Here is a 24,718-nt window from a genome sequence, read left to right on the forward strand (position 1 = left end):
TAAAAAAAAAGAATAAATAAATTGTGACCCCACCGCAGGCTTCCAATGGCTTTGAAAGAGGACAATTGTCTGGTCCAGTTTAATAACATACTGTAGCGTTGATGAGATATGGTCGTTATCATAAGGAAGTTATCTAAATCAGTAGTTCTCAAAGTAAGAGGGTTCCAAATGCACCCTTACGGGCCGGTAACTCTGAGAGTACACAAATTTAAATTTGGAACATTTGGTTCCATTTGTATACCCTCAGAGTTATGGGGGGCTTTGAAATGAAAAGGTTTGAGAACCACTGGTCTAAATGTCACAACAGCAATGCCACCGGTAAAGGTATAGGTCCTATGAGGACATGAACCTCAGGAGACGAACCGCCGTGTTGTTGAATGCTTGGATATAGTAGTATAGTTTTCCTATAGTAGGTATACATCACCCACGACTTCTGTTTCTATCAAAGCTGAACTAATGCACAATTGTTAGGAGTCGGATGCCATGCAATGAGGTACAGTAAGAAGAGATAAATGGCTACACTGATGGATGTTTGTCCCCTACGAACAGGCCTTTTCCCCTCGGCAGCCATACTGACAAATACTAGTCTAATGGTAGTTCCTTCACTGTGTTACACTGGTAACAATGCAAGTGAAGCAGTCCTTCCAGAAGGGATGCACCGATATGGAAATGATTGGCCGATGCTGAAGTAATAATTTAGCCGACGTCGATATTTGTTTATTTCGTTTTTGCCGTTAATTCCCCCTTTTGTGCCAGGAAGAATATATATTAATTAAGAAATAACTGTTAACAGAATCTACAGGTTGGTAGGTTGCAGATGACCAACACACCAACATAGCCGATATTGACAAATAATGTCAAATATGGGCCGATACCGATATGTATATCACAGTAGGGCGTATCCCTACTGTCCATTGAGCCAAACAGCAGCACCCTGACTCTGATTGACCGGAACACAAGCTTTAATTAGTATCGTCGGAAACTTGTGAGGTAACCAACACACAACTATGTCAACATGCTTGCCATGAGAAAGGCCTATTACAGCTATTATAACATCAGTTATTATCATAGCCCTTATTTCTAGACCCCAGCAGAATACTCATTATTTGTGGCATACATTAAAAGGTCTGTGATAATTTAAAGTCACCCCTCAAAAAAAACAAATACTTATACATACATATGTACATTTCTTTTGGCAAAATGTTATGCCAGCCAAAGCAATACTTGGATCGTTGTGAAAGTCCAACATCGTTGTGTTGAAATGTCTGACTATAAGACCCATTTTTAGGAAGAAGCCTTCCTTAGGTGCCCCCGCTAGTCCTCGCCCTCCCCACTCACATGGACTGAAAGAAGCATCACACTGATTCACACATAATATACTGACAACGCAGTGAGCATGTCAGTGCTGTCGGGCAGAAACCTTGTCATCTCCCCGTTTCATCTTTGTTTCATGTATTGCCCTATTTTATACTTATTTAGGTACTGGCTGAAGTGCTCAGAGAGGTTCAAACAAACAAACCTACGATATTCAACCATCAGGTATGCGGCCAGGTGCAAGCCTGGCTCTGGGAGGAGGACGCCCCTGCCATGCATAGTCCAGGGTCACTCCCTGCCCTGGTGAGAAAGGGGCGAAACACCAGGCCAGGATGGCTCCCAGCTGAACACCCTGGCCTACAGTGTCTTGCAAAAGTAGTGAAACTAGGCGATCTACACATAAGGTCACAACGCGCCGGCTATTTAAAAAAAAAAACGTGTGAACATTTCTCAATACTCTCGCCATTTTATTTTGTGTCCAAAACAGGGATGCAATAATTTAGATTTAAAGTGATTACCGGTAAGTCCAATGAAAAGTAAAAATAACTTCACTGGATCCATTGGAACCTGAAAAGAGTTTTGGTCATATACATTACAAGGTTTTTGCCCCACAGCGGTCGATATGCTCACATCGGCACTATCACCGGAGGAGAAGCAATCACAAATGTCTGGTGATGAGTTCACTTATAGGTAGAGTCGAGTTACAATGAGTTGAGATGCGAGTTGAAATAAGCACAGACACCAGGACGGCCATAATTGTTGCTAGCTCATAATCACTGAGTGTAAAGGAGTCTCTGTCTTCTCCTTCCCTGTCTTCTCCTTCCCATTGCGATCTTACTCTCTCCTCTCTAGCCAAATTCCAATACCCATATTTGTGTCTCCTCGCCACCTCCTCAACATGGCAGCGTTACGGTGAAATTGGTGACCTGATGAAATTGGTGACCTGATGAAATTTGTGACCGTCTTGAGTCTTGATGTTTGAGCGTGTCACCAATTCCACCGTAACACCACCATACTGGAGGACAGAGGTGGCGAGGAGACAACATTTGGAATTTGAATTTGGCCTCTGACGTTGAGCCCCGTCCCTTTTCTCCACCTCCTCCTTCATCAGAGTCACATGGCACAGATGGTAAGCCAATGGCACGACCTCAGTCAGACCAGGGCGTGCACGTCGGCAGCGTGAGGAGGACGTGTGTTCTTAGTGTGCACGTGTGGGTTATGGCTGTGCACGTGTTTCACCCCGACCTCGTTGCCGTCGCCGGAATCTACGTGCTGCTGATCGTGCGTGTGTTTGAGCTTGCTGTGCACGTGGGGGTATTCATCTTTGACCTCGGCGCGCGCGCGCTCCTCCTCGCGCACATGCGTCAGGTCATTGTCGACGAGCATCACATCGTTGGCGTAAACCAGGTCGTCGTGAGCGCTCTCATGCTGGGTGTGAGAGCCCTCCTCTGGCGCGTCGCTGCGCGTCGCCTCCTGCGAAATGCGGAATGCGTGCTCATTCCCTTGAATGCGCACGCTCGACTCTTCTGCCTGCGCGTCGGCGGGTTCCTCTACTGTGCTGCGTGTTTCAGCCACTTCCTGGATCCACCCACGGAACCTGCTGACTCGCGTGTAGAGTGCCGGGGAGGTGGGGTCGCCGCAGCCATAACCGCCGGCGACCACCCCGGTGAGGACCCAGCGCCCGCCCTCACCCTGGCACACCAGCCCGCCTCCGGAGTTGCCCTGACAGCCGTCGCCGTAGAGACGGCTGGTGTCCGGAGGGCTGCCGGCGCACAGTGTCCCGTGACTGGAGTAGCTGTCGCCGTAGCGCTTCTTGCATTGCCATGATGACATGAGAGGGACCCAGGTGGCGAGCGTGGAATCTAAGAGGAAGAGATTGGAAAGGTGGGATATGAGATCAAGCTTTAAGGATCCACTGTGGTAAATTGTGTGTAAAATACAAGATCAAGTCTAATAATAATAATTGTGATGCTTCATTTGGATCTCCAGGCTAAGACGTCAGTCATCTATGAAGTACATCTACTGTATGTAGTATGCCTCCAAATTCGTCAAGGTCTCAGCCCGATCGAATCAAGGTTTCAGCCCAAACGAATCAAGGTTTCAGCTCGAACAAATCAAGGTTTCAGCCCGAACAAATCAAGGTTTCAGCCCGATCGAATCAAGGTTTCACCCTGATCGAATCAAGGTTTCAGCCCGAACAAATCAAGGTTTCAGCCCGATCGAATCAAGGTTTCAGCCCGATCGAATCAAGGTTTCAGCCCGATCAAATCAAGGTTTCAGCCCGATCGAATCAAGGTTTCAGCCCGATCATCTCCCATGTTAACTATAATTGAAGTATAAAAGAAATATGGAAAGTAATGCATGGAGGTACGTACATCGTAGGTACTTCTTTGGCCTAGTCGAAATCTGGCTCTGATTGTTCCAGCAGTTTATAGTTTAGTAGTATAGTGGAAATAGAGAGAAGGAGAAAAGCTGCTGAACCACAGAGAACACGATGTTCAAGAATAAAATACAGTACCTGGACCTTCCCAGCCCGTGGTAACCGTGGCGACGCAAGAAGACGGGGCCTTCCCGCCCGCCATGTCTGGCGTGGGGAGGCAGGCCGCGTTGGTGCTGGGGTCAAAGGTCAGACAGTGACCCTTGGTGCTGCTGGGCAGCTTCACCAGGGCCAGGTCGTGACCCCCGCTCTGGCCCTTGAACTTCCTGTGGACCACCACCTGCTCCGGGGTGACGCTTCTCCCCGACGCCCCGACGTGCACCACGTACCTGGAGGCATCGCTGCCGAACCTGAGGAGACAGGTTGAGCACAGTATTGATTTTGACTGCAAATTTTGATTTTGTTTTAGTCATAGTTGTTTTGCATTCCTGAGGCAATAATTTGCTGACCGGCAGAGTCTCCAGTAGGAGACTCAAGCGCCCCTCAAAAATCACAATTGTGTCCATTATGTGTGGAGTTTGCATGTTCTCCCCGTGTCACCTAGGGTAGGTACTAGGTAGGTACCCTAAACATGCAGTAATCCTCGTCTCTAAACTGCCTTCCCCTGGTCAGCCGAGGTGCCTGATGGAGGGGAAAGGAACTGTTTGGAATAACGTGTTCCTTCCACGCGCTACCAGGGAAACTCCCCCCTCTAAGGTGAAAAGAAGCAGCTTGGACTCCTCATGTAGTGAAGGAAGTACTGAGGTCAGTCCATTGCTCTCCCCAGAGTGTAGAGCCCAGGCTTACATTAGATAATTGACACTGGGTCAAAGAATGGGGGTACAAAATCATGGGATAAAAATCTAGGAAAAAGGGAAGGGTGAGGGGCACCCTGTGACATGCCCCATGTCACAGGACAATGTCCTTAGAATTGGCTGCCACATGACGTCATGTCTGAAAGCCAGACGTTGGAGAGGCTAGCGCCCCTTAAAAATTATTTAGATTTCCCTGGATGATGTATTGTCTCTGAGGCGAGAGGGGAATCTAAGCACAGACAGCAAGTACCTGTTGAAGCAGTCAGCTGAGGTGAGGACCCAGCAGGGGCTGATGAGGGTCCCACTGCACAGAGGACCTCCATCTTCTGCCTGGGACTGAAGCCACACCGACACCTGCCACGGCCACCAGCTCCTGCAAGGGACAACACCACGTCTTAACCAGAGATGTACTCATACCATTTTTTATTCCCGATACATTCCTGATACATTCCTAGAACTTGCGTATCGGTCGATACCGAGCATCGATCTGATACCTCATACCAGTGTGTAATAAATAAATAAATAAATACAAATAAATAAAACAATCACACTCGTGTGAAGTGAGAGGCGCTCTTATACATCATCATATTCTGGCCAATCACTTTTGGCGTCCTCACTTTTATGACCTCACTTTTTATCTTCACTTTTGAAGTCCTCAGCCAATCAAATCATCGCTATGGGGTACACACGCACATACAAAGCTGGGCATAGGAGGGGCTAGCGCCCCTCAAAACAATTAGGACTGTGGTTCTCAAAGTGGGGTCCAGGGATCCTCATGGTTTCTTGATGGGGTTCCAAATGGACCCTTAGATGTCGGATTGTCTGTAACTCTGAGTGTACAAATAAAACCAAATGGACCCGTTATGGGGGTCCTTGAAATGAAAAGGTTTGAGAACCATTGATCTAGGAATGAATTAAAATAATCCATTAATACATGTTAAAGTGCAGCTACAAGTTAGTAAAATACTAAATAAAAACGTCTGCGTTTCCGAGGCTGGTAAAATACTAATGTAAATAGTGCAGTAAGAGTATAATATAATCGTGCAACCACTATAACATCAACTGAACCAATCAAAATATTACTGTAAATAAAAAATATAAAAAATATATATGATATTTCAAAAAGTTTATAACAATTTATGTACCGATATATTGATATAAAAATAACACTAAGTCAGTTACATAATAGTTACATAAACATAATATGATCCAATTGAATTAAATATGATTAAACCTTAGATTTAGGCCAATTTACTTACTGACTTACTCCTGACTATGTCACAAAACCATTAGGCCAAACAAATTGGCCTAAGGATGTTTTTGGGATACATTACAAATACAGTGAAGGTTGAGAACCACTGCCTTATATACAACACAGGGTACAAGTGTGACCTCTAGTGGCTGAATGTTCCTTTAAATGTTTAACATTTAAGTGTAAAAATGGACCAGGCCATTTGGACCGTTTATGTTTATTTAACTAATTGTATTTTATTTGGGTAGTGCCCATGTTTTCCTGATAATTCATTTGGGGTTCTTTGACATGAAAAGGTTTGAGAACCACTCACCTAAGCATGTCGTCACCTCCTTGGCTCTCCTTCTTGCTCCCTCCTTCCTCTGTGATCTTCCTCAGGCCGCAGGTCAGCTGGTGCGCCATGGCCGGCTCCAGTGGCCTGGTCTTCTCTGGGGTGACGTCGCACCTGACGCCGGCGTCCTGCCGGCGCCTGCAGCCCTGGAGACTCTGTCCCAGAGAGGGACACTCCCCGAGGAACTCCTCCTTGCCCGTGCAGCGCACCTGGTCCAGGTGGATGGGACCCTTGCCCTGGCCGAACCCCCCCGCTGCCACAGCCCCACCGCTGCAGCATTAGTAGTAGTGGATGAAGAGTTAGAGAAGGACGTTCTCTCTCTCTCACACGTGCATGCTCTCAGAGTAAAACAGCACGTGGGCACACAAACACACTCACACACACACACACACACACACACACACACACACACACACACACTGACCTGTGGCCCAGCTGTCGACACACCACGGCAGCGTTGAGGTTGTTCCAGCCAGAGTCACAGATGCTGCCCCAGTCTCCATGCAGGTAGACCTCCACACGGCCCTCCTTCCTGGTGCTGCCTCCGGCCAGGCGCACCAGAGGACCTGGACAACACATCACAACACATCAGCATGGGACCGTTCACTCAACTCACCATAGCATTCCCATTGCAATACTACATTATATATTTATACTATTTTAGTAGACTAAACCTACAGTTGATGTAGCACTTTGTCAGTATATTTAGTCATAGTTTTAGTCCCCAGGCTTAGTTTTCATTTCGTTTTCGAAAGACAAAAAAAGGTAGTCGATGGAACATTTGTGTGTGTGTGTGTGTGTGTGTGCGTGTGCGTGTGTCTGTCCGGCGGGTTGAAATGCCACGTGTTGACAGCAGAGGAGAATAAAAGAATAAAGAGCTGTTTACAGTGTCTGTATCCCAGAGGTGTGTGCAGACAGTGACACACACTCTATTAGAATTAGAATGGAGAGCAGACCGCAGAGGACATTCACACCTTTCACTGGACATTTAGCTGTGTGACAGCAAACATATACACGCCGCAGACACATGCACACACACACACACACACACACACACACACACACACAAGGTAAAAACAATGAGTTGGAACACTATAAAAATGAAGCTGAAAAACTGTTTCTTAACTGGCTAGAGAGACAGGGACCCCTGCTATTGAACAAACACTCTACATAGCAATCATTAATATCATATAATTAATATCGGAATGTTTGTTTTAACCCAAATATATCACTTTTAACTCCTATTTTATGTTTTATCATACATTGATGTCATGCAAATAGCCAGTCTACAAGCTCTAAACGTGTCACTAACAGCTTGTAGTACGTTGGCTATTTTTTGTGGTTTTGTAAATCAATTGAATTGTTATTCAATAATAATAATAAAACCATTATTCATTCAATAATAATAATAAAATAATACATTTTATTTTATCGATTAGTTCGGTGGTCCTTGAGGGGGTTCCAGGTGATCCAGAGCTAAATAAATGGAGAGCTGGTAACCAAATGGACCCTTATAGATCGAGTGTAAAATGAAAATAAATGGCAAATGGTGCATTAATATAGGGCCTTTATCCATGGTGCTTTACATAGATCTGTGCATTACATTCACCCATTCATTCACCGACGGCGGAGGAAACCATGCAATGCACCAGCCTGCACATCCGGAGCAAATAGAGAGACTTGCTCGAGGACACTAACTCTGGGGGAGCCCGGGTTCGAACCCCACGGTTCCCATCCAGCTGCTCTACAGCCCACTCCACCCCTGAGCCACTGCCGCCCCTAAATGGACCATTTGGTTTCATTTTACGCTCTCAATAGTTAAATTATTGTTAAACATCTGCATTACTTAATGTACAAGACTCCACAATTTGGGAATGTAGAAGAAATATTATTTTAATCAACGTTTGCCTGGTATCTTTTCTAATGGTACCCAACATCAATGCAGCATGGAATTGTGGACAAAATCTTATCCAACATCCAAAATATTCTTTGGTTCTTATAGGTCCGAGAGGCTAAATCTTATCAAATGGTGGTCCGTGGCTCAAATGCCGAATAATGAACCTTGACATGAAACGGGTTAGTTTGATTAACCATCACACCCCCTTTCCCTCTCTTACCCGTGGAAGGTGCGATGACCGGCACCTCGTTGGTCTCGGGGCCGGCCCCTCCCCTGCAGCGCACGCCCACGTCCTCGGCGTGGGAGCAGTCTGTCCGGCCCCAGATGCCGTGGTGACAGTCCAGCAGGGAGGTCTCGGACCCCTCGCACTGGACGTCGTCCATCAGGATCAGGCCCACACCCTCGCCGAACGTACCGTCTGCCACCACCTCGGCGTGGCCCCTGCAAGATGCACAGCAGTGATGATTGATAGATTGATTGGGTGAGTGAGTGAATACTTTTATTTTTGTATTCTTTTAAGATATTCTTGGGGCTTTTTCTGGCTTTATTTGATAGTGTGCTGTACAGTAAGTTTACAGGAGATGGGGAGTGACACGCAGCAAAGGTCATCGCGATCAGGAATCACCTGACGCGCTGTCAGGCTGGATTAGCAGCCTAGGTGTCCGGGTCGATTGATTGAATACTTAAGCATACTTAATCGATACTTCCATTGTGGTCCTATAATATAATAATATTTTATGCTCTGTTGATGAATTGAATCCATATAGGAATGGACCACAATGGGAACAATGACCCAGGACTTTTTGTGTTATTCTTTTTTAGTGTTTTCTGTTCTGTGGATTACAGTTTTGACTAATAAAGCATACAATCAATGAATTAATCAATCAATCAATCAACTAATTTGGTTGCTGTTGGGTCACAGGTGGTAACCATGCATGTCTCGTGTTGTGACTGTGAGCTTGTAGATTTTTCACTACTTTGAAGAAGGGCATTAATTTAAAAAACATTATATAAAAGAGTTAGAGAAATATGGAGACGTTTTCTGCGTGATAGCAAAGATGTATAGTTGGTGTAATCCACTGGTTATCAACAGGGACCAACGACCAACACTCCAAATGGAGGCTTAAGGGTCGGTACAAATGGTAGAAATGGGAGAGTTAGGGGTGCAACTAGGGTACCCTCTCAGAGTTAAAGTAACACTGTGGTTTTTACGGTGTAGATTGGTGTACCAGACTTAATTTCTTAGATTTAAAGATTAAAACATTTTATCAAAAGGGCCTAATGCATATGAAACGGGGGTCCTTAAAACGAACAACCACTGGAACCACAGTCTACACTCTAAAATCCTCAGTGCTTATTTAACTCGACATTGAGAAACAGGTATGTAATGTCCTTTCCTACATTGTTATCCTACACATGCCGACAGTGTCTGGTCTCTGGAACGCAAAGATGGTCACGACAACCAGAGCCCAACTGGTGCCAGATCTTTGGGTCCGATGCCAATACTCATTTTGGAGCGTCCCCCGATTACTGACTTTTTGACAGATAAGACTCCAATTAAGGATAGTTCTTAAATAAATTCTTAGTCAACAGTCAATAGTTAATTTGACATATATACATTCATGCAGGGAGCAGTCTTTTCAGGTTGGTGGGGCATGCATTCTAATGTTGATTTCACAGTGAATAGTGGCTGTTGAAAGCTGTTGAGAGTTTACAAGAGATGTGCATGGGGAAAAGCATGAACAAATGACTAATCATGTGTGTGTGTGTGTGTGTGTGTGTGTGTGTGTGTGTGTGTGTGTGTGTGTGTGTGTGTGTGTGTGTGTGCGTGTGTGCGTCCTCACCTGTAGCCCAGCTGTCTGCAGACCACCTGTGCGTGTTCCTGTGTCCAGTGGTCGTCACACACCGTGCCCCAGTCTCCGTTGTGGAGCACCTCCACACGGCCCTCCCACGGACTGTCCCCTCCCACCAGCCTGACCACGCCATCTTATATTAAGAAAAACACACACACACACACACACACACACACACACACATTCGCCAGGATTAAAGGTCTGGTGACATAATACAAAAAATGGTTTTCTGACCTCAATTGCATCCAAAAAACCTGAACTTTGAACATTCAGTGGATTTTCCGTGGTCTGGGGTTTTCTGAATAATTAGGCTCAAACAAGTTCTCTGATCTGCTTGTGGACGGTGATGTCACGGTCCAGAAAATACAACTTAATACTTCCTAAGGATAATATGAGCATCAAAGCAATATTTGAAATACTTTGGCATATGTCATCAACTTACGACGGGAGCAGTTCCTATTGAGTAAAATATTTTCTATTTATGAAACAAATATTTAAGGTGTTTTTATTTTTTTAATATTAGTTATAGAGGGAAAGTATAACGTTTTAAGGCATATTTGTCTTATTAGCCAGGGATCCTTTTGACATGGATGCATTCGTACACTAGTGAGCTTGGGGTTAAAAATAGCAGTGTGTGTGTGCGTGTGCGTGCATGTGTGCGTGCGTGCGTGCGTGCGTGCACCTGTGTACGGGCTGCAGGACGCCCCGGCGTCTTCCATGTGGTCGCAGTTGTGCTGCTCCCAGTCGCCATGGGGACACTGGTCCAGGGACAGCTCGTTGCCCGTGCACCTCACAGCATCCAGCATGATGGGCCCCGAACCCTGGCCGAAGTGGGCCCACGACCACGCCTTGGCCACGCCCCTGGAACCACACACACACACACACACACAGACCCCCGTTATCCCAGGCTCAGGAGGTAGAACGGAAGGTTCGCGGTTCGATCCCGGATGCGTTAGTGTCGAAGTGTTCCTGAGCAGTGAGCACTGACACTGAACCGCTCCTGAACCACTTCTCCTCCTGATGAGCAGGTTCGAATCTTGCATGGTTTCCTCCGCCATCGGTGCGTGAATGGGTGAATGTACAGTAATGCACATTGTAAAGCACTTTGGATTATTATTTATTTACCTGGCATTCTCATGAGTGATACCGCTGATATGTACTTATTGCATGATGTATAGAAGGCAAAGAAAATAGCCGATCTACATGCCCACAATGTGTCGCAGATTGACAATTTTTGAGCAAACAACCTGCGGAAATAGCCATATCTATGAGCGTTGAGAGCTTGTAGATTGACTTTTTTCACAGTGTAGCAGGATAAAAGGAGGGGACTATATTTTTGACTATATTTGAAGAGTGCACAAGAGTAACATTCTTTGCACGCACACACTCACGCACACACGCACGCACGCACGCAGAAGTCTTGCCCTACAGAATACATCTTTGTGCTTCTAGTTGTCAAAGCCATTATCACCTCTGTAGCGGTTTGAGAATAGCCAGAGGATATCCATTATTCACAAGCTGTTCCCAGCTATCTCCTCGCATACACAAACACAGATGGCGAGGCTGGTCCTTTGGCATTTTGAGGAGATGAGACGCACGTTAAATGTCGAACACAGAAACAGAGTTCACTCTGTTCGCAGTTCTAACGTTGAAGAAAATGCTTTCTGTCGGTACCTGAGATACTGTCTGTGGGGACGCCACTCTCTCAGCCAGGAGATACGATCAACATTATGTTCTAATCTATTTTCTTTTTCAAATTTAGAGTAGACAATTATTTGTAGTCCTTTTATCTCCCAATGTAGTTGTTATAGCAATGAATCATCTCCACATATTTTTATGTTGTCTTGTCACTGCTGCTTTATCCTACTGGCTCACCTGCCAGTGAGGAGCCCCCACCGGGAGGACGTAGCGCCTCCATCCTACTCATCCAATTTTCCATTTTAGTTGCAGATTTAGATTCTAATTACACAACAAACATGAACCAATTAAGTCCTATCTTATACTAGAGGTTCAGGCCATCTAGAGTTCGGACCGATGTACACCTAAAACGCACCACCAATATGTCTGAGTCGGGAATGTTTCCCTGTCAATCTGTGTCCCTTTTGTGCCCATATACTGTATATAGCTTGTAGATCTGCTATTTTCACTATTTTTGTGCAACACTAAATCAGGGCTTTTGTGGTTAATCATAGCGAGTGTACTGTCGATTCGTTGATATATGAAACACAAAGCTAGGCTTCTCAGTTAAGTTATTCGATTAATCGAAAAAGCAATCGATGGAATAATGACAAAGAAAATATTAGATAGTTGCAGCCTAGTCTCACGAGCCAGACTGTTGCCTCCCACAACTTTCAAATGCTTCTGTCATATACAGTCTGGAGCAGGAAACCCCTGAAAATGATCCAGGGGTAAAGCGGATATGCCGAAATATAAAATATAAAATATATTTCCCCTTTAATTAAAATATATATATATTTCCGTGAAAGGAAATGACGAACGGAAGACCTCTTCCTTTCTCGGCTTACGGGAGGTGTAGTTCCAGACTCTCTCTCTCATTCAGAGATTTTGGAATAGTCGTATGGCCACGGGAGACTAGTTGCAGCCCTGCATATACTGGCTCCCTCCACACGTCCGCCACCCTCTGTGACGGCTCAAAATATCTGCCATCTGGGGCAGGTAGGCTATTTTGAGCCAATCCACCACCACACACACATATGTCTGCTCAGTTGGAGGTGTGATCCAGCCAATCCCGTCCCTGCATGCATCCATGCTCACCCGAAGCCCAGCTGTCTGCAGACCACCTCTGCATCCCTGTCGTCCCATTGGTCGTCACAGACCGAGCCCCATCTGCCTCGGTGGAACACCTCCACGCGCCCCTCGAAGTCCTCCTCCCCGCCCACCAGTCGCAGTGGGGGGGCGCTGCCTAAGAGAGGAAATGAAACAGACAGTGTTGGTTGAAACAGCCTTCTAGCCGTGCTTTAAACACCTAATCAAAATATAGAAATCAGCTCTCCCAGCTTTGTGGTCGTAGTGGCTTCATCTGTCATTAAAAAATTAAGATTTTTAGCGAATATCTTAGTTTTAAGGGTAACTGTTGTAAAATTGCAATATTACACTCGAGGGTGGAAACTTTGTATGTCCAAAACGGTTCCTTTTTATTATTGTAACAAAAACAAAAAAACATTTATGTTCAATTCTCACTACTTTTGTGCGACACTCCTGTATGCCAAACTAGGACACAAAAAAACATACATATGGAGATATGGAGATACAAGGTTTCTGGCCGACAGCAATGCAGACACACATGCAGAGATTCTGCACATTTATACCGTATACAGTATATATTTAAATAAAATATCTTTGCTGACCTCTCCGTATTTCATCATTTTATGGGTTTTTTTCCCACTTTGACACCAATAAATAGTGTTAACAAGAGCTTGTGAATACCTAATAAGTACAGTGGAAATACAAAATGTTCTGTCTCTCCTGCGTCTTATAGATTGCAAAGTTCACTTCACGGTTGCATCACAATATGTTTTATATTACTCGCTGTCTCTCACAAACCTTGTATCTCCACATTTCAACTTTTTAACATATACCGGTATATATATATATATATATATACTGTATATATATATATATATATATATATATATACAGTATATATATATATACAGTATATATATATATATATATATACACACACACACACCGTTATATATATTTCCCACACAAGTTAATGTCTTGTTTTCTCGTACAAAAGTGTCACCCAATATTATCAAAAATAGCTGATCTACAAGATCTTCGCATTGAGATGTTAGCTTGTACATCTGCTATTTTTGGAAACATTTTGAAAGTGAACGTTGTTAAGTGTTTCTGTGGGTTTTAAATAGTCATAAGAGCTTGGGACTAAATAATAACTATATTGGATCCATTCGACACCCGACAGCAATGACATTCTCTCATCTCATCTCATCTCACCCCCCCCCCTCTCTCTCTCTCTATCTCTCTCTGTATATCATTCTCCCAGGTTTGTGTGTGTAGTACTGTAGTAGTATAGGTGGGGGGGGGGTCACACTGACCTTCTGCCGGCGGTGCGCACTCCACTCCTGCCTCGTTGCCATGGTTGCAGTCTCCGGTGACGAACGTCCTACTCCGGCACTGGCTCAGGGAGCCCTCGTCGCCGCGGCAACCCAGGCGCTCGTAGTGGAAGAGGCCATGCTGGCCCGAGCCCGACTGAGAGTGCTGCAGTGCCGTTCCCACCTCACTGCCAAGGAGACCAACACATCATCATACAGTACGGTGCATTGAGTTCTCAAATGATGCTCCAACACCAACCCGATACCATCTCGCCCCTGGATTTTTCCGCCGACCTCACGCCGACCGCTCGGTCCGACGGTTCTTGAATTCTTTATTTTGTTTTACTAAGAATAAGGTTAGAAATAAGTTTAGGTTTAGGCATAATTTTACTGGGGTTAAGTTTAGGTATAGGGTTAGGTTTAGGCATAGTTTTACTGAGGTTAAGGTTAGGAATAAGGTTAGGTTTAACCGTTTAAGCATGATTTTCTCTTTTTTACTAAATTACTAATACTACTTTAGGAATACCAGGCCACACAGTTCCGCCGGCTGTACGCCCGGGGCGAGTTGGTAAAGGGGCGAGTCGTTTGGTATTCCACGACCCTACCCGTAACCCGACCAAACGTTTTCGGGCCAGGCTGAGCCTCCGGCCTCCCAGTAAGACCCAGTTAGGGCCGGGCCTTAATTTTCAGGCCTGTTGAGAACTCTAGTGTATTGCTGTCAGGAAATACACTAGAGTATTTGCATGGTTTCGTTTATTCAGAAATCAATGCCTTACTAACTTCATCATACAAGACTGTCGCACAAAAGTTGGAAAATAGCAGGTCGACACAACTGTGAGCTTGTCGATCTAATTTGAATCAGGTAGAAATTATCTTAAGAAGAGGAACGGTCATACAATGTTTCCGCCCCAGACACAGACAATGTGTCTGGTCACAGTCACAGTGTTCCAGCTCTCTAATAAGTAGAAAATACATTTTGGTTGCCAAATTCAGTCAACCAGGAGAGAGTACGTATTACACATTCATTGGCTTCAATTTCATGGTGTTCCACTCCATTTTGTCTGCTCATTCACTTTGTGTCATCACTTGTTTATCCTGTATGATTTCTGCCTCATGGTTCCCCATCTGAAAATGAATTTTCTGTTTACTAAAGCGCTGGAGAGATGGAGAGACCACTGTTACTGAACAAACACTATACTGTAGCAATGATTAGAACTAGAATATTGAGCCATGTAACATGTACTCTAACCTTTAACTCCAAGAGCGCATAAATGGAACCAAATGGACCGTAAAGGTCCATCTGGTTCCATTTGTAGTCTGTATCGATACGTGTATTGACGACAAGCAGTGGTGGAAAGTACATTTACTCGAGTACTGTACTTAAGTACAATTTTGAGGTATTTGTACTTTGCTTGAGTATTTTCAATTTCCAATGCTTTTACTTCTACTCCACTACATCTCAGATCCACATATCGTACCTTTATACCCCACTACAATTATTTCAAAACCTTGGTTACATTGTAGATTTGTATTATTATTACAAAACATGCATTACCCACTTCAGCCCTATATACATTGTTGGCTATAGATGGCCAGAGGAAGGTAGTTTAGAGACCATGTCTTTTGTGAGGGTACCTACCCTAGGGGACACGGGGAGAACATGCAAACTCCACACAGAAAGGCCCTTTCGTTTATTTTTGATGGTTTCTCCATATACTGTACGTACCCCAGACCCAGCTGTCTGCAGATCACACTGGCGTCTCTGTCTGTCCAGTGAGAGTCGCACACCGCCCCCCACTGGCCATTCAGGTATACTTCCACACGCCCGCTGCCAGTCGACGAGCCGCCAACCAGTCGCGCCGCACCTGTGACCACATCAGAGACAATACAGTACAACTCAGAGCACACAGACGTTATTGCATATACAGTTTGCAAACTGTATTGTAGCAAGTACAATTAAATAAAGCAGGCCATGCTAAAAGCATAACAAAAAAAGCCTTGATGTCTTGATTCCATATGTTTCCATTATAACCAGAACCACCACAGAGGGCAGAGGTAAGTCATAAAAAATGTAAAGAACAAAAGAAAAGATTGTAGATCAGCTATCTTCGCTTTTTCATGTTTAAGTTATGAGTTCTGCATTCCCTGAGAAGGACCCAACTTAGGTTCTGAGAACCTCATCTGAAACGGGGCCACAGTGTATGGAAAACAAATGCACAATCCGTGAAATACGTTTCACGGTGCAGCAACGATTCGCTTAACCTAGAAGTAACGGATTCAGTGAAGAAATCCATTTTGACACAGAAACTACACAACATGAAATATTGAATGCAGCACTGCAGTGTGCAAACACGATGTACATACAGTACAGTAATTGATATATAAGACCCATTCATAATGCAACAGCACCTTGCATAGGACTAAACCAGACAGTATGCTGGTAGACAGGTACAGGTACAGTATGATGGGAGACAGTGGATAGTCCTGACTGTCACTGATGGTGGCTCAGTGGAATCGTAGCCCAGAAAAGTGTGACTCACACCCAAACAGAACCCCATTAATACATCCAAACTCTAACAGCTAGAGCATTGGTTCTCCAAACAGTGTGCTGAGGCACGATGGTGTGCTGTGTGAGACAAGTCCAGCTGTGTCTTAGGATTTTGTGACAACCACACATTATTATTGCGATATACAACAATGCAAAACGTTGTGAATTATCTTTTCAATTACCTCTCGTGAGGCGTTGTGAGCTTGTAGATTTAGCTATTTTCACAATTGCCTCTTTCTTATATCATTTGGCAAATGTTTGACCAGTTTTTATAGTAGTAGTAATAGTATAGGTTGGGGCGCCCGCTGGAGTCCTTCATTACACTAGTGGTCCAGGCGCATGCCACATATAGGTTCTGGCCTGACACCATGTCGCGTGTTCGAGTCCCGCTCATGACGACCTTTGCGGTCTCTCCCTGTCTCTTCCTCCCTCTTTCCTGTCCGTCTTCACTGTAACTATCAATAAAAGGCACAAAAAGCCAAACAATTATCTTAAAAAAAGAAAATGTATACAGTAATGGCTTTTTTTCTTACTTTTTTTTAGGTGTTGAAAAAGTCTTAAAAGCCATTCAATTGTCACTTCACTGTCATCTGGGTGAATAATCGCCTTGACCATGTATGTTTACCTTGGTGACAGTCGCAGTAGGCCCACCCGATGGCCCCCGAGGTCTGCCTGAAGAAGCACCAGGGGTTGGACTCCCGGTCGGGGTTCCTGCAGTAGCTGTGGTCGCCCAGCCCTCTGCCAGGGTACTGCAGCACGTAGTCTGGGAACTCCGTCCACTTCAGGCAGGGGGCGCCAGAGTCCGTTTGGGACACTGTCCCGTTGTAGTAGCCCAGCTCTGTGAAGCCCTCAGAGCAGGAGAGAGGGGCTGAGGTGGGAGAGACAGAAAGAACCAGAGCATAAGTGGATGTGGACAGAACAGGATGAGGGAAATGTTATATTTGGTGAGAGGGAAAGGCAGATTCACAAGGAGGAGGCAAAACTGAAGGGCTTTTGGAGGTGGAGGATTAGAGATGAGGAGGAGTGTGCTGTAGTTTTACAACATATACAGTGTATTAATACTTAATAGTGTATTGACTGTACTTGGTATAATATTGACCTACATGTACATTGTATTCAAAACCAGCTATACATTGCCTTCAGACCAATGCTCTGAAGGCCTCTCTGCTGTTAACTGGGAAATTAAATCTATATTGGTGAATGTAAGGATATGCATCATTGTTTCTACAGAGCTTGGATGAGTATAACTTCTTCCACTCCTGACATCATGAAGCTACTCAACTGTACAATCATTGAATGATGGGGTCATGGCAGCTGTGCAAAGACGGATTTAATTTTTTTAAATTGTTTGTGAGAAATATTCATTCATAACAACAAATAGTATGTTTTTTCACAGTATTTTACTTCCCAGCATCCATCTGTTTTGTCCCGCCCTGATTTCAGTTGATCGCACACACAAAACCGAACCCGAACACATAAATTTAGCTTTAGAGGAATGAGGAGGAAATTAACTGCTGACATTTAATGCAGCAACAACAAGATAAAAACCACATTCACCCATACACATAAGAGGACATAATGGTGCCGTTCATCGCACAGATTAATAGAAAGAATGTTGTATCTACTGTAAGTGTAATATTATATACCATAGTTTACAGGGAATGCACACAGGTACATTTGCAAACATGCGCACCTGCAACCACAGACGTACAGGCTCAAACACGTGTTTGTGCGCGCGTGCGCGCGCACACACACACACACACACACACACACACACACACACACACACACACACACGTTCTGAGGCCAAATGGCCATTAAGCTATGATTAATGGCAGAGGTGCTTCAATAACCAGGAGCGGTCTTATCTCTTAAACACACACCCAGCTAGGCTGCCCTGGAACAACATTACCAATGCAGTGCTTCCCTCCAGTCCACCCTACACACTATCTGCAACACGCATACTCACACACACACACGCACGCGCACACACACCTCCCTCCCTCACTGGTTCCAATCTGGAAGAAGTAGAATGCAAGAGCAGCTAAAGCACAGGAGAACAACAAATAAGGGTTTGAAACAAAGGTGCTGCCTGCTCTACACATGCTTTAAGTGACAGCTTTGAACCTGATAAATCTAAGAGACTCGTTTCACAACACGCAAGCTCATTAGAATTAGAGCCATAAACTCTTGATGTATTGAAGACACTTCTGTCTCTTTAAGAACATGAAACCATATATTGGACATTGGACCTATATGTTGGCACGATTGGATCAGAGACAATTTGTTTGACTGCAGAGGGTGAAAATGAAAGTAAAGTTGCCAGTCACAAGTCACAGTAAAGTCTCCGTGTTGTTTCCTAAACAAGAAGAGTGACAGTGAACCTAATAAATCTAAGAGACTCATTCACAAAAATAAAAACTTGCTTAGACGAATTGAAAACACTTCTGTCTCTTTAAGAACATGAACACACACTGGGAACATGTTGGACCGGCTGGATCAGAGACAGCCATTTGGTTTGACTGCAGAGGGCAGAAATAAAAGTGAAAGTAAAGTTGACAGTCACAACTCACAGTAAAGTCTCCGACCGTGTTTTTACCTACACAAGAAAAGGTAAGAGATCATAACCAAGCCAAACGTTTAACATACATGTATTTGTATTTTGTGATTTTTTTTATGGTTTACAAAAGATTACACATTATGTTAATGTACGTAGCGAAGAAGTGCTTTCACCTATGACTCTTAAAGACTGGCAAGCGGACAATTCAAGAAAACCTGCATTTTTCTAATTTTGTCTTGTTTGCTTCACTATAAAAAGATTTTGCCACAGTGTCATAGTTTGCAGTATTTGTCACAGTGTCATAATTTGCCAGAGGAAAAAAAGAGATGGTTCCTGAACGGCCCATGGGCCCAAAGGTCAGGGGAGAAGCTATGTGGACAAACATGCAATATATTGCCTCTGGCCACCAGGGTGCAGAACTGTGTAGCAATAAGGAGAAGTAGGCAGCCAAAACTTAAGTGTTGTCTTTCTTTTTCATTGTTGATTACAGCAAAAAAGAAATCACCTCTGTTTGAAGGAGTGAGATCTTAAGGCAAAGTGTAGGTTAACAAACAACTATTTAGGTTCTGGTTTTGCTACCGTAGCTTATCTTATTATGGCAACTGTGATAAAGACATGTTCTCTTGAGCCACACATGCATAATTGTATTTCATTTTCTGTTTATCCAACCCTCATTTCACACTCAATATTCCCACCTGTCAGTCAATGGTCATTATCACACACTGTTTGCTAACTATGCCGGCTAAAGTTAGCAATCAGTGGATCTTGGCTTATTTACAGTTTTATATACATATTTCATTTCATTTCATAATCATTTGGACAGACAATTGGTTGGTCAACATACATTTATTTCTTTCACAGTCAAACAGTTTAAGTTACCATTACTATGTTGTCAAACACCCACTACTCACACCATCCTCATTTCCTGGTCACAAAAGAGGCACTACTGCATCCACTGCTCCTTTTATAGGTGGAGGGTTGAATTGGATTGTACCATGCTGCAGGGGTGTCAGGTTCTGGCAATACATATTCTTTAATATGTTTGCAACTGTACAGGTTATTTAAAACCTGGTGTGTTAATCATTTTGGATTGACAATTATACTGTACATGTTTGGAAATGTTTCTGTGTTACATGTTCACTAGTAAATGTAAGTGAATGGTTTGGGGAAAGCTGTCTCTAGACAGGTGGTACGGGCCACTAGGGAGAGGCCTGAGTTATACTGCAGGTAGTCAGTCCATGGTGAGACATGGAGGGAGAGTGGGCCTAATGCAGGAAGCTCTGCCCTAAGACAGTTAGTACTGTTAACGTCCAGACTGGGTGCTTGACTTTAAGCATAGATCATGTAAGTTTGTTATTTTCATTTTTGGAGTTATATTTTTAATTTTGTACAAGAAGTATTTTTTCTGAGGCATTTTTTGGAACATTATTTTTTGAATTGATTTACAAAATAAATCTTTGGCAATAATGGAGAATTCTTGGTATGTAATTTTTCTGTGCACATAGCCCTCATCCAACGGACTTATTTACAGCAACCTAATAAGGCACTATTATGGCGCATGGAGACCATGTTCACCTACCTCTACAAGCGACCGTAGTAGACAGATTTTTATGAGGAATGCACATTTCTTGTTTATATACTGTAGCTGTTTATCCTGGACTATGTAAATGTACCATTACATCCCTGACAACAATGTTTTTTATTCCATATTACAGATATGGCTACTTCCAGCTCCAGCCTCCTTTGTGAAGATCAGTTCCTGTGTTGCATTTGTCTGGGCATGTTTGAGGATCCAGTGTCTACTTCATGTGGACACAACTTCTGTAAAGCCTGTATCACAGGCTACTGGGATACCAATGGTATCTATCAGTGCCCGCTCTGCAAGACAGCTTTTACGATTAGACCGGATCTCAGAGTCAATACTTTCATCTCAGAGCTCGCTGCCCAGTTCACGAGGTCTGTCAGAGTGACCGACAGCAGCAGCCCAGTCCAAACACTATCCAAATCTGGAGAGGTGGTCTGTGACGTCTGCACAGACCCCAAGCTCAACGCCGTCAAGTCCTGTCTGGAGTGTCAGACCTCTTACTGTGGAACTCATCTAGAGCCACATCAGAGGGTTAAAGGTCTGCAGAAACACACACTGATTGACCCTGTGGAGAACCTGGGGGACAGCATGTGTCAGAAACACAACAGGCTCCTGACGCTGTTCTGTAGAGCTGAGCAAGTCACTCTGTGTGACATCTGCGTTGGGACACACAGTCAGGACCACGAGATCGTTCCTGTCCAGGAAGAGTGTCGAGAGAAGAGGTCTCGGGTGGGAAAGGTGCAGACTAAGGTGCAGTATATGATCCATGAGAGGCTGCAGAAGGTGCAAGAGTTCAAACACGAGGTGGAGCAAAGCCAGGAAGACCGTGAAAATGAGATTGTAGGAATCGTGCAGGAATTCTCCGCTCTGATGTTTGCCATTGAAATAAGCCAGGGTGAACTTATTGGTGTAGTTGTTGAAAAGCAAAAAGTAGCAGAGAAATGGGCTCTAGACCACGTTCAAGATCTGGAGCAGGAAATTACTGAGCTACAGAGTCTGAGTAACCAGCTGAAGGAGCTGTTGGACACCAAGGACAACCTCCAACTCCTTCAGAACTTTCCATCCCAATCCATCCTCCCAAACACTAAGGACCGGTCTGCCACTATGGCCAGCAGTGAACTGGGAACTGAGCCCATGCGGGAATCCTTAAGAAGAATAATTTCTCATCTGAAAATGACAGTTACTCAGATGAGTAAGGAGATGAAGACGTTCTGCGATACACAGATGTTAAGTGATGCTGCTCTAAGAAGGATGGGGCAGTATGCAGTGGACGTTGTTCTCGATCCTTCAACAGCACACCCAAATCTGATCCTGTCTAATGATGGGAAACAAGTGAGATATCATACTTTACCATTGTTAAGGCACGTTACTGAAAGGACGTTTTGTGCATATCTTGCGGTTCTGGGAACGATGGGCTTCTCTTCAGGGAAGTTCTACTTTGAGGTGTCCGTGGGAACGAAGATGGAATGGTGTATAGGAGTGGCCACTGAGTCTATTAACAGGAGAGAGAAACCTCCTCTGCATCCAGTAGACAGTGGACTCTGGGCTTTAATATTCTGCTTTGATCGATATGAAGCCGCTCATCTCCCTGAAGTCAAAGTGAACTGGAGGACGGTGGAGAAGGTTGGGGTGTTTGTGGATTATGAGGAAGGCTACGTTTCATTTTATGACGTGGAGGCCAGATGCCTCATTTATTCTTTCACTGGCTGCCACTTCACTGAGAGAATCTACCCATACTTAAATCCCTGTGACAACGAATATGGTGCAAACCTAGCACCATTGGTCATCACGGCTGTCCGTCATACTGAGTAGTGAGTGATTGGTGGGCAAATGAGGTAACAGAACATCATCATGAATTACAATTATTTAATTAACAACAGCTATTGCTCTTTAGGAATAATTAATAATTAATACATTCATAATTACTAGATTTTATTTGGGTTGTTTCATCCACAATTCTTGATCAAAGCTTGGATGGAAAAAAAGGCTGAAGATGACACTAACCTAAATGTCTTCAGAAAACGTTATTTATTTTGGGGAATAAATCAACGTTAGTTTAATCAATCTATAGCTTGTAGATAGAGTACCGTATGTTAATTCAATAAAACTAATACATCTGCAGTGGTGAGGGTGAAAAAAACAATGTTCTCAGATGAAACACTGCTACAGATACAAATACAATATGAAATACCAATCAATGTCTAAATAATGTAAACATGATCATTTTCATTATTAACTCAGTCAGACTTGTCAATTACATTTGATCATTTGTTTATTTTTATATTCATAAAGGTTTTCTATTTAATCAGATGTGTCTCATTAAAAGTACAGTCTGACCAATTAGCCAATCTGACTAGACTAGTCATTAACTGTATGGTGTCACAGAATGTTTTACTGTATTTCTATCAAAATGTAAATAAACCAGCTTAGATTTAAGAACTCAGATTTATTTATTTATACTGGTTTATATCTTCCCATGCTTCTCACGGTGTATCTCAGACACAATGACTGCTCATCATCATAAGCAGCCTTGAAGCAACACTCACGCATGCACGTACACACACACACACACACACACACACACACACACACACACACACACACACACACACACACACACACACACACACACACACACACACACACACACACACACACACACACACACACACACACACAGCTGTTTGACTCCAGCCAGCACTCATCATCCTTAACACAACACTCTCCCCATTGCCACGACAACCTATTGTCATGGGAACATCATGTCTTCCATCAGCAACAATGATTATTTGGCACGCAGACACGCACGCACGCACGAACGGCACGGCACCTATAAAATGTAGCCTATAAACATGATGTGTCACAATGCATCGCATTGTGAGCTTGTAGATTGGCTATTTTCAAATGGCCAGGCAAAATGTATATACTGTATAGGGTTGAAGTAGTTAATGTACTGTTTGGTAATAATAATCTAAATCTACAAAGTAACTAGTAACATGTTTTCAAATAATTGTAGTAGAGTAAAATTACAATAATATTGTAATTTTACTCCACTACAATTATTTTAAAATTATTATGAAATATTATTAGAATTATTTGCCTCTGAGATGTATTTAGATGTATTGGAGTAAAAGTAAAAGTACTGAAAAGTGGAAATACTCCAGTCAAGTAGAAATGCCTCCAAATTGTACTTTTGTACAGTACTCGAGTAGTTACTTTACACCACAATTTAAGACGAATAAACATGGAAATGCAATACGAACCCATAATACAGAGTGTACACACTCAGAGCTGTGCCAACAAATCACTGCTTTGCCAGCTGTGGGATATAATCCGTTGTAGCCGAATCTGTGACTTTAGCTCTCGGTTTGCACTTAAACTTTTGGGACACGACGGACAGGGTAGTTTACTGTGTAGTCGCAGATAATACAAAAAAATATCAACTGGCGTCTTACATTTCTGCAACCACAGTAATCCACTTGTGAGTTCGTGCTTACTTGCTTGCTCATTATTGAATAAAGAATCACTTAAAATTGGCCCACCAACATGAGCGGCAACCTTGGAAAATATGAGTAATATGTTAGTATGCTGATGCACCCTGCAGCTATGGCCGGATTATGAACACAAAAGGTCCTGTATACACCTAAACAAAGGTCCCCTCACAATTAGGCTATCACACTAAAGTAACTTAATCAAATGGCAGGTGTGGAGAATTCAGCAGGTGTGGGGAATTTGCCACTCAGTGGTGTCTCACGTGGGCCGGCTCTGGTTCCCTTAAGACGGTGGGCCTCCTTCGCGGTCTAGTCCATAGAGATATATATTTAGAGCGAAAGGCACGTCTGCGTTGGCCAAAGAAGCGGGGCGTGGTTATAAGAAGAACAACCCGTGTAGGATTTAGAATGTTGCATTTGCAACGCGTGTGTCGAATTTGAAGTCGGCGGGTTGGAACAGTCGAACAGTTCTCGAGATATCACTATCACTTTTGGCGTCTTCCGTCTTCACTTTTCTGCCTTCACTTTTATCTTCAATATGTACATTGCTCAGCCAATCAAATCATCGCCATTGGGT

At 43.8% G+C, this 24,718-nt stretch overlaps 2 protein-coding genes across 2 annotated transcripts in view; one reads left to right on the forward strand and one right to left on the reverse strand.

Moving 5' to 3' along the window:
- Positions 1-2,438: 2,438 nt before the first annotated feature.
- The window catches only part of LOC308332856 (neurotrypsin-like), a 33,058-nt gene continuing 10,778 nt past the window's right edge, over positions 2,439-24,718 (reverse strand). Inside the window, exons 4-15 of the mRNA XM_080788973.1 lie at positions 17,131-17,373; positions 15,684-15,822; positions 13,961-14,145; positions 12,654-12,801; positions 10,561-10,739; positions 9,870-10,011; positions 8,246-8,466; positions 6,553-6,694; positions 6,111-6,398; positions 4,796-4,918; positions 3,833-4,101; positions 2,439-3,176 (exon numbers count right to left, since the gene is read on the reverse strand). Coding sequence (XP_080645099.1) covers positions 2,467-3,176; positions 3,833-4,101; positions 4,796-4,918; positions 6,111-6,398; positions 6,553-6,694; positions 8,246-8,466; positions 9,870-10,011; positions 10,561-10,739; positions 12,654-12,801; positions 13,961-14,145; positions 15,684-15,822; positions 17,131-17,373 — 2,789 coding nt within the window. The 3' untranslated portion in view covers positions 2,439-2,466. The remainder of the gene's footprint in view (positions 3,177-3,832; positions 4,102-4,795; positions 4,919-6,110; positions 6,399-6,552; positions 6,695-8,245; positions 8,467-9,869; positions 10,012-10,560; positions 10,740-12,653; positions 12,802-13,960; positions 14,146-15,683; positions 15,823-17,130; positions 17,374-24,718) is intronic.
- Positions 18,995-23,019, forward strand: LOC308332855 (E3 ubiquitin-protein ligase TRIM39-like). The gene is made up of 2 exons (XM_080788972.1): positions 18,995-19,118; positions 20,781-23,019. Exon 2 carries the CDS (start codon positions 20,783-20,785, stop codon positions 22,460-22,462), a length of 1,680 nt encoding a protein of 559 aa, XP_080645098.1. The 5' UTR covers positions 18,995-19,118; positions 20,781-20,782; the 3' UTR covers positions 22,463-23,019.

This window comes from Protomyctophum bolini (genome assembly GCF_963924005.1).
Source record: "Protomyctophum bolini genome assembly, chromosome: 18".
Classification (NCBI taxonomy): domain Eukaryota; kingdom Metazoa; phylum Chordata; class Actinopteri; order Myctophiformes; family Myctophidae; genus Protomyctophum; species Protomyctophum bolini.

Bases quoted from the DNA above. Each gene is read 5' to 3' on its own strand.
- LOC308332855 (XM_080788972.1), top strand. From the start codon at position 20,783: ATGGCTACTTCCAGCTCCAGCCTCCTTTGTGAAGATCAGTTCCTGTGT.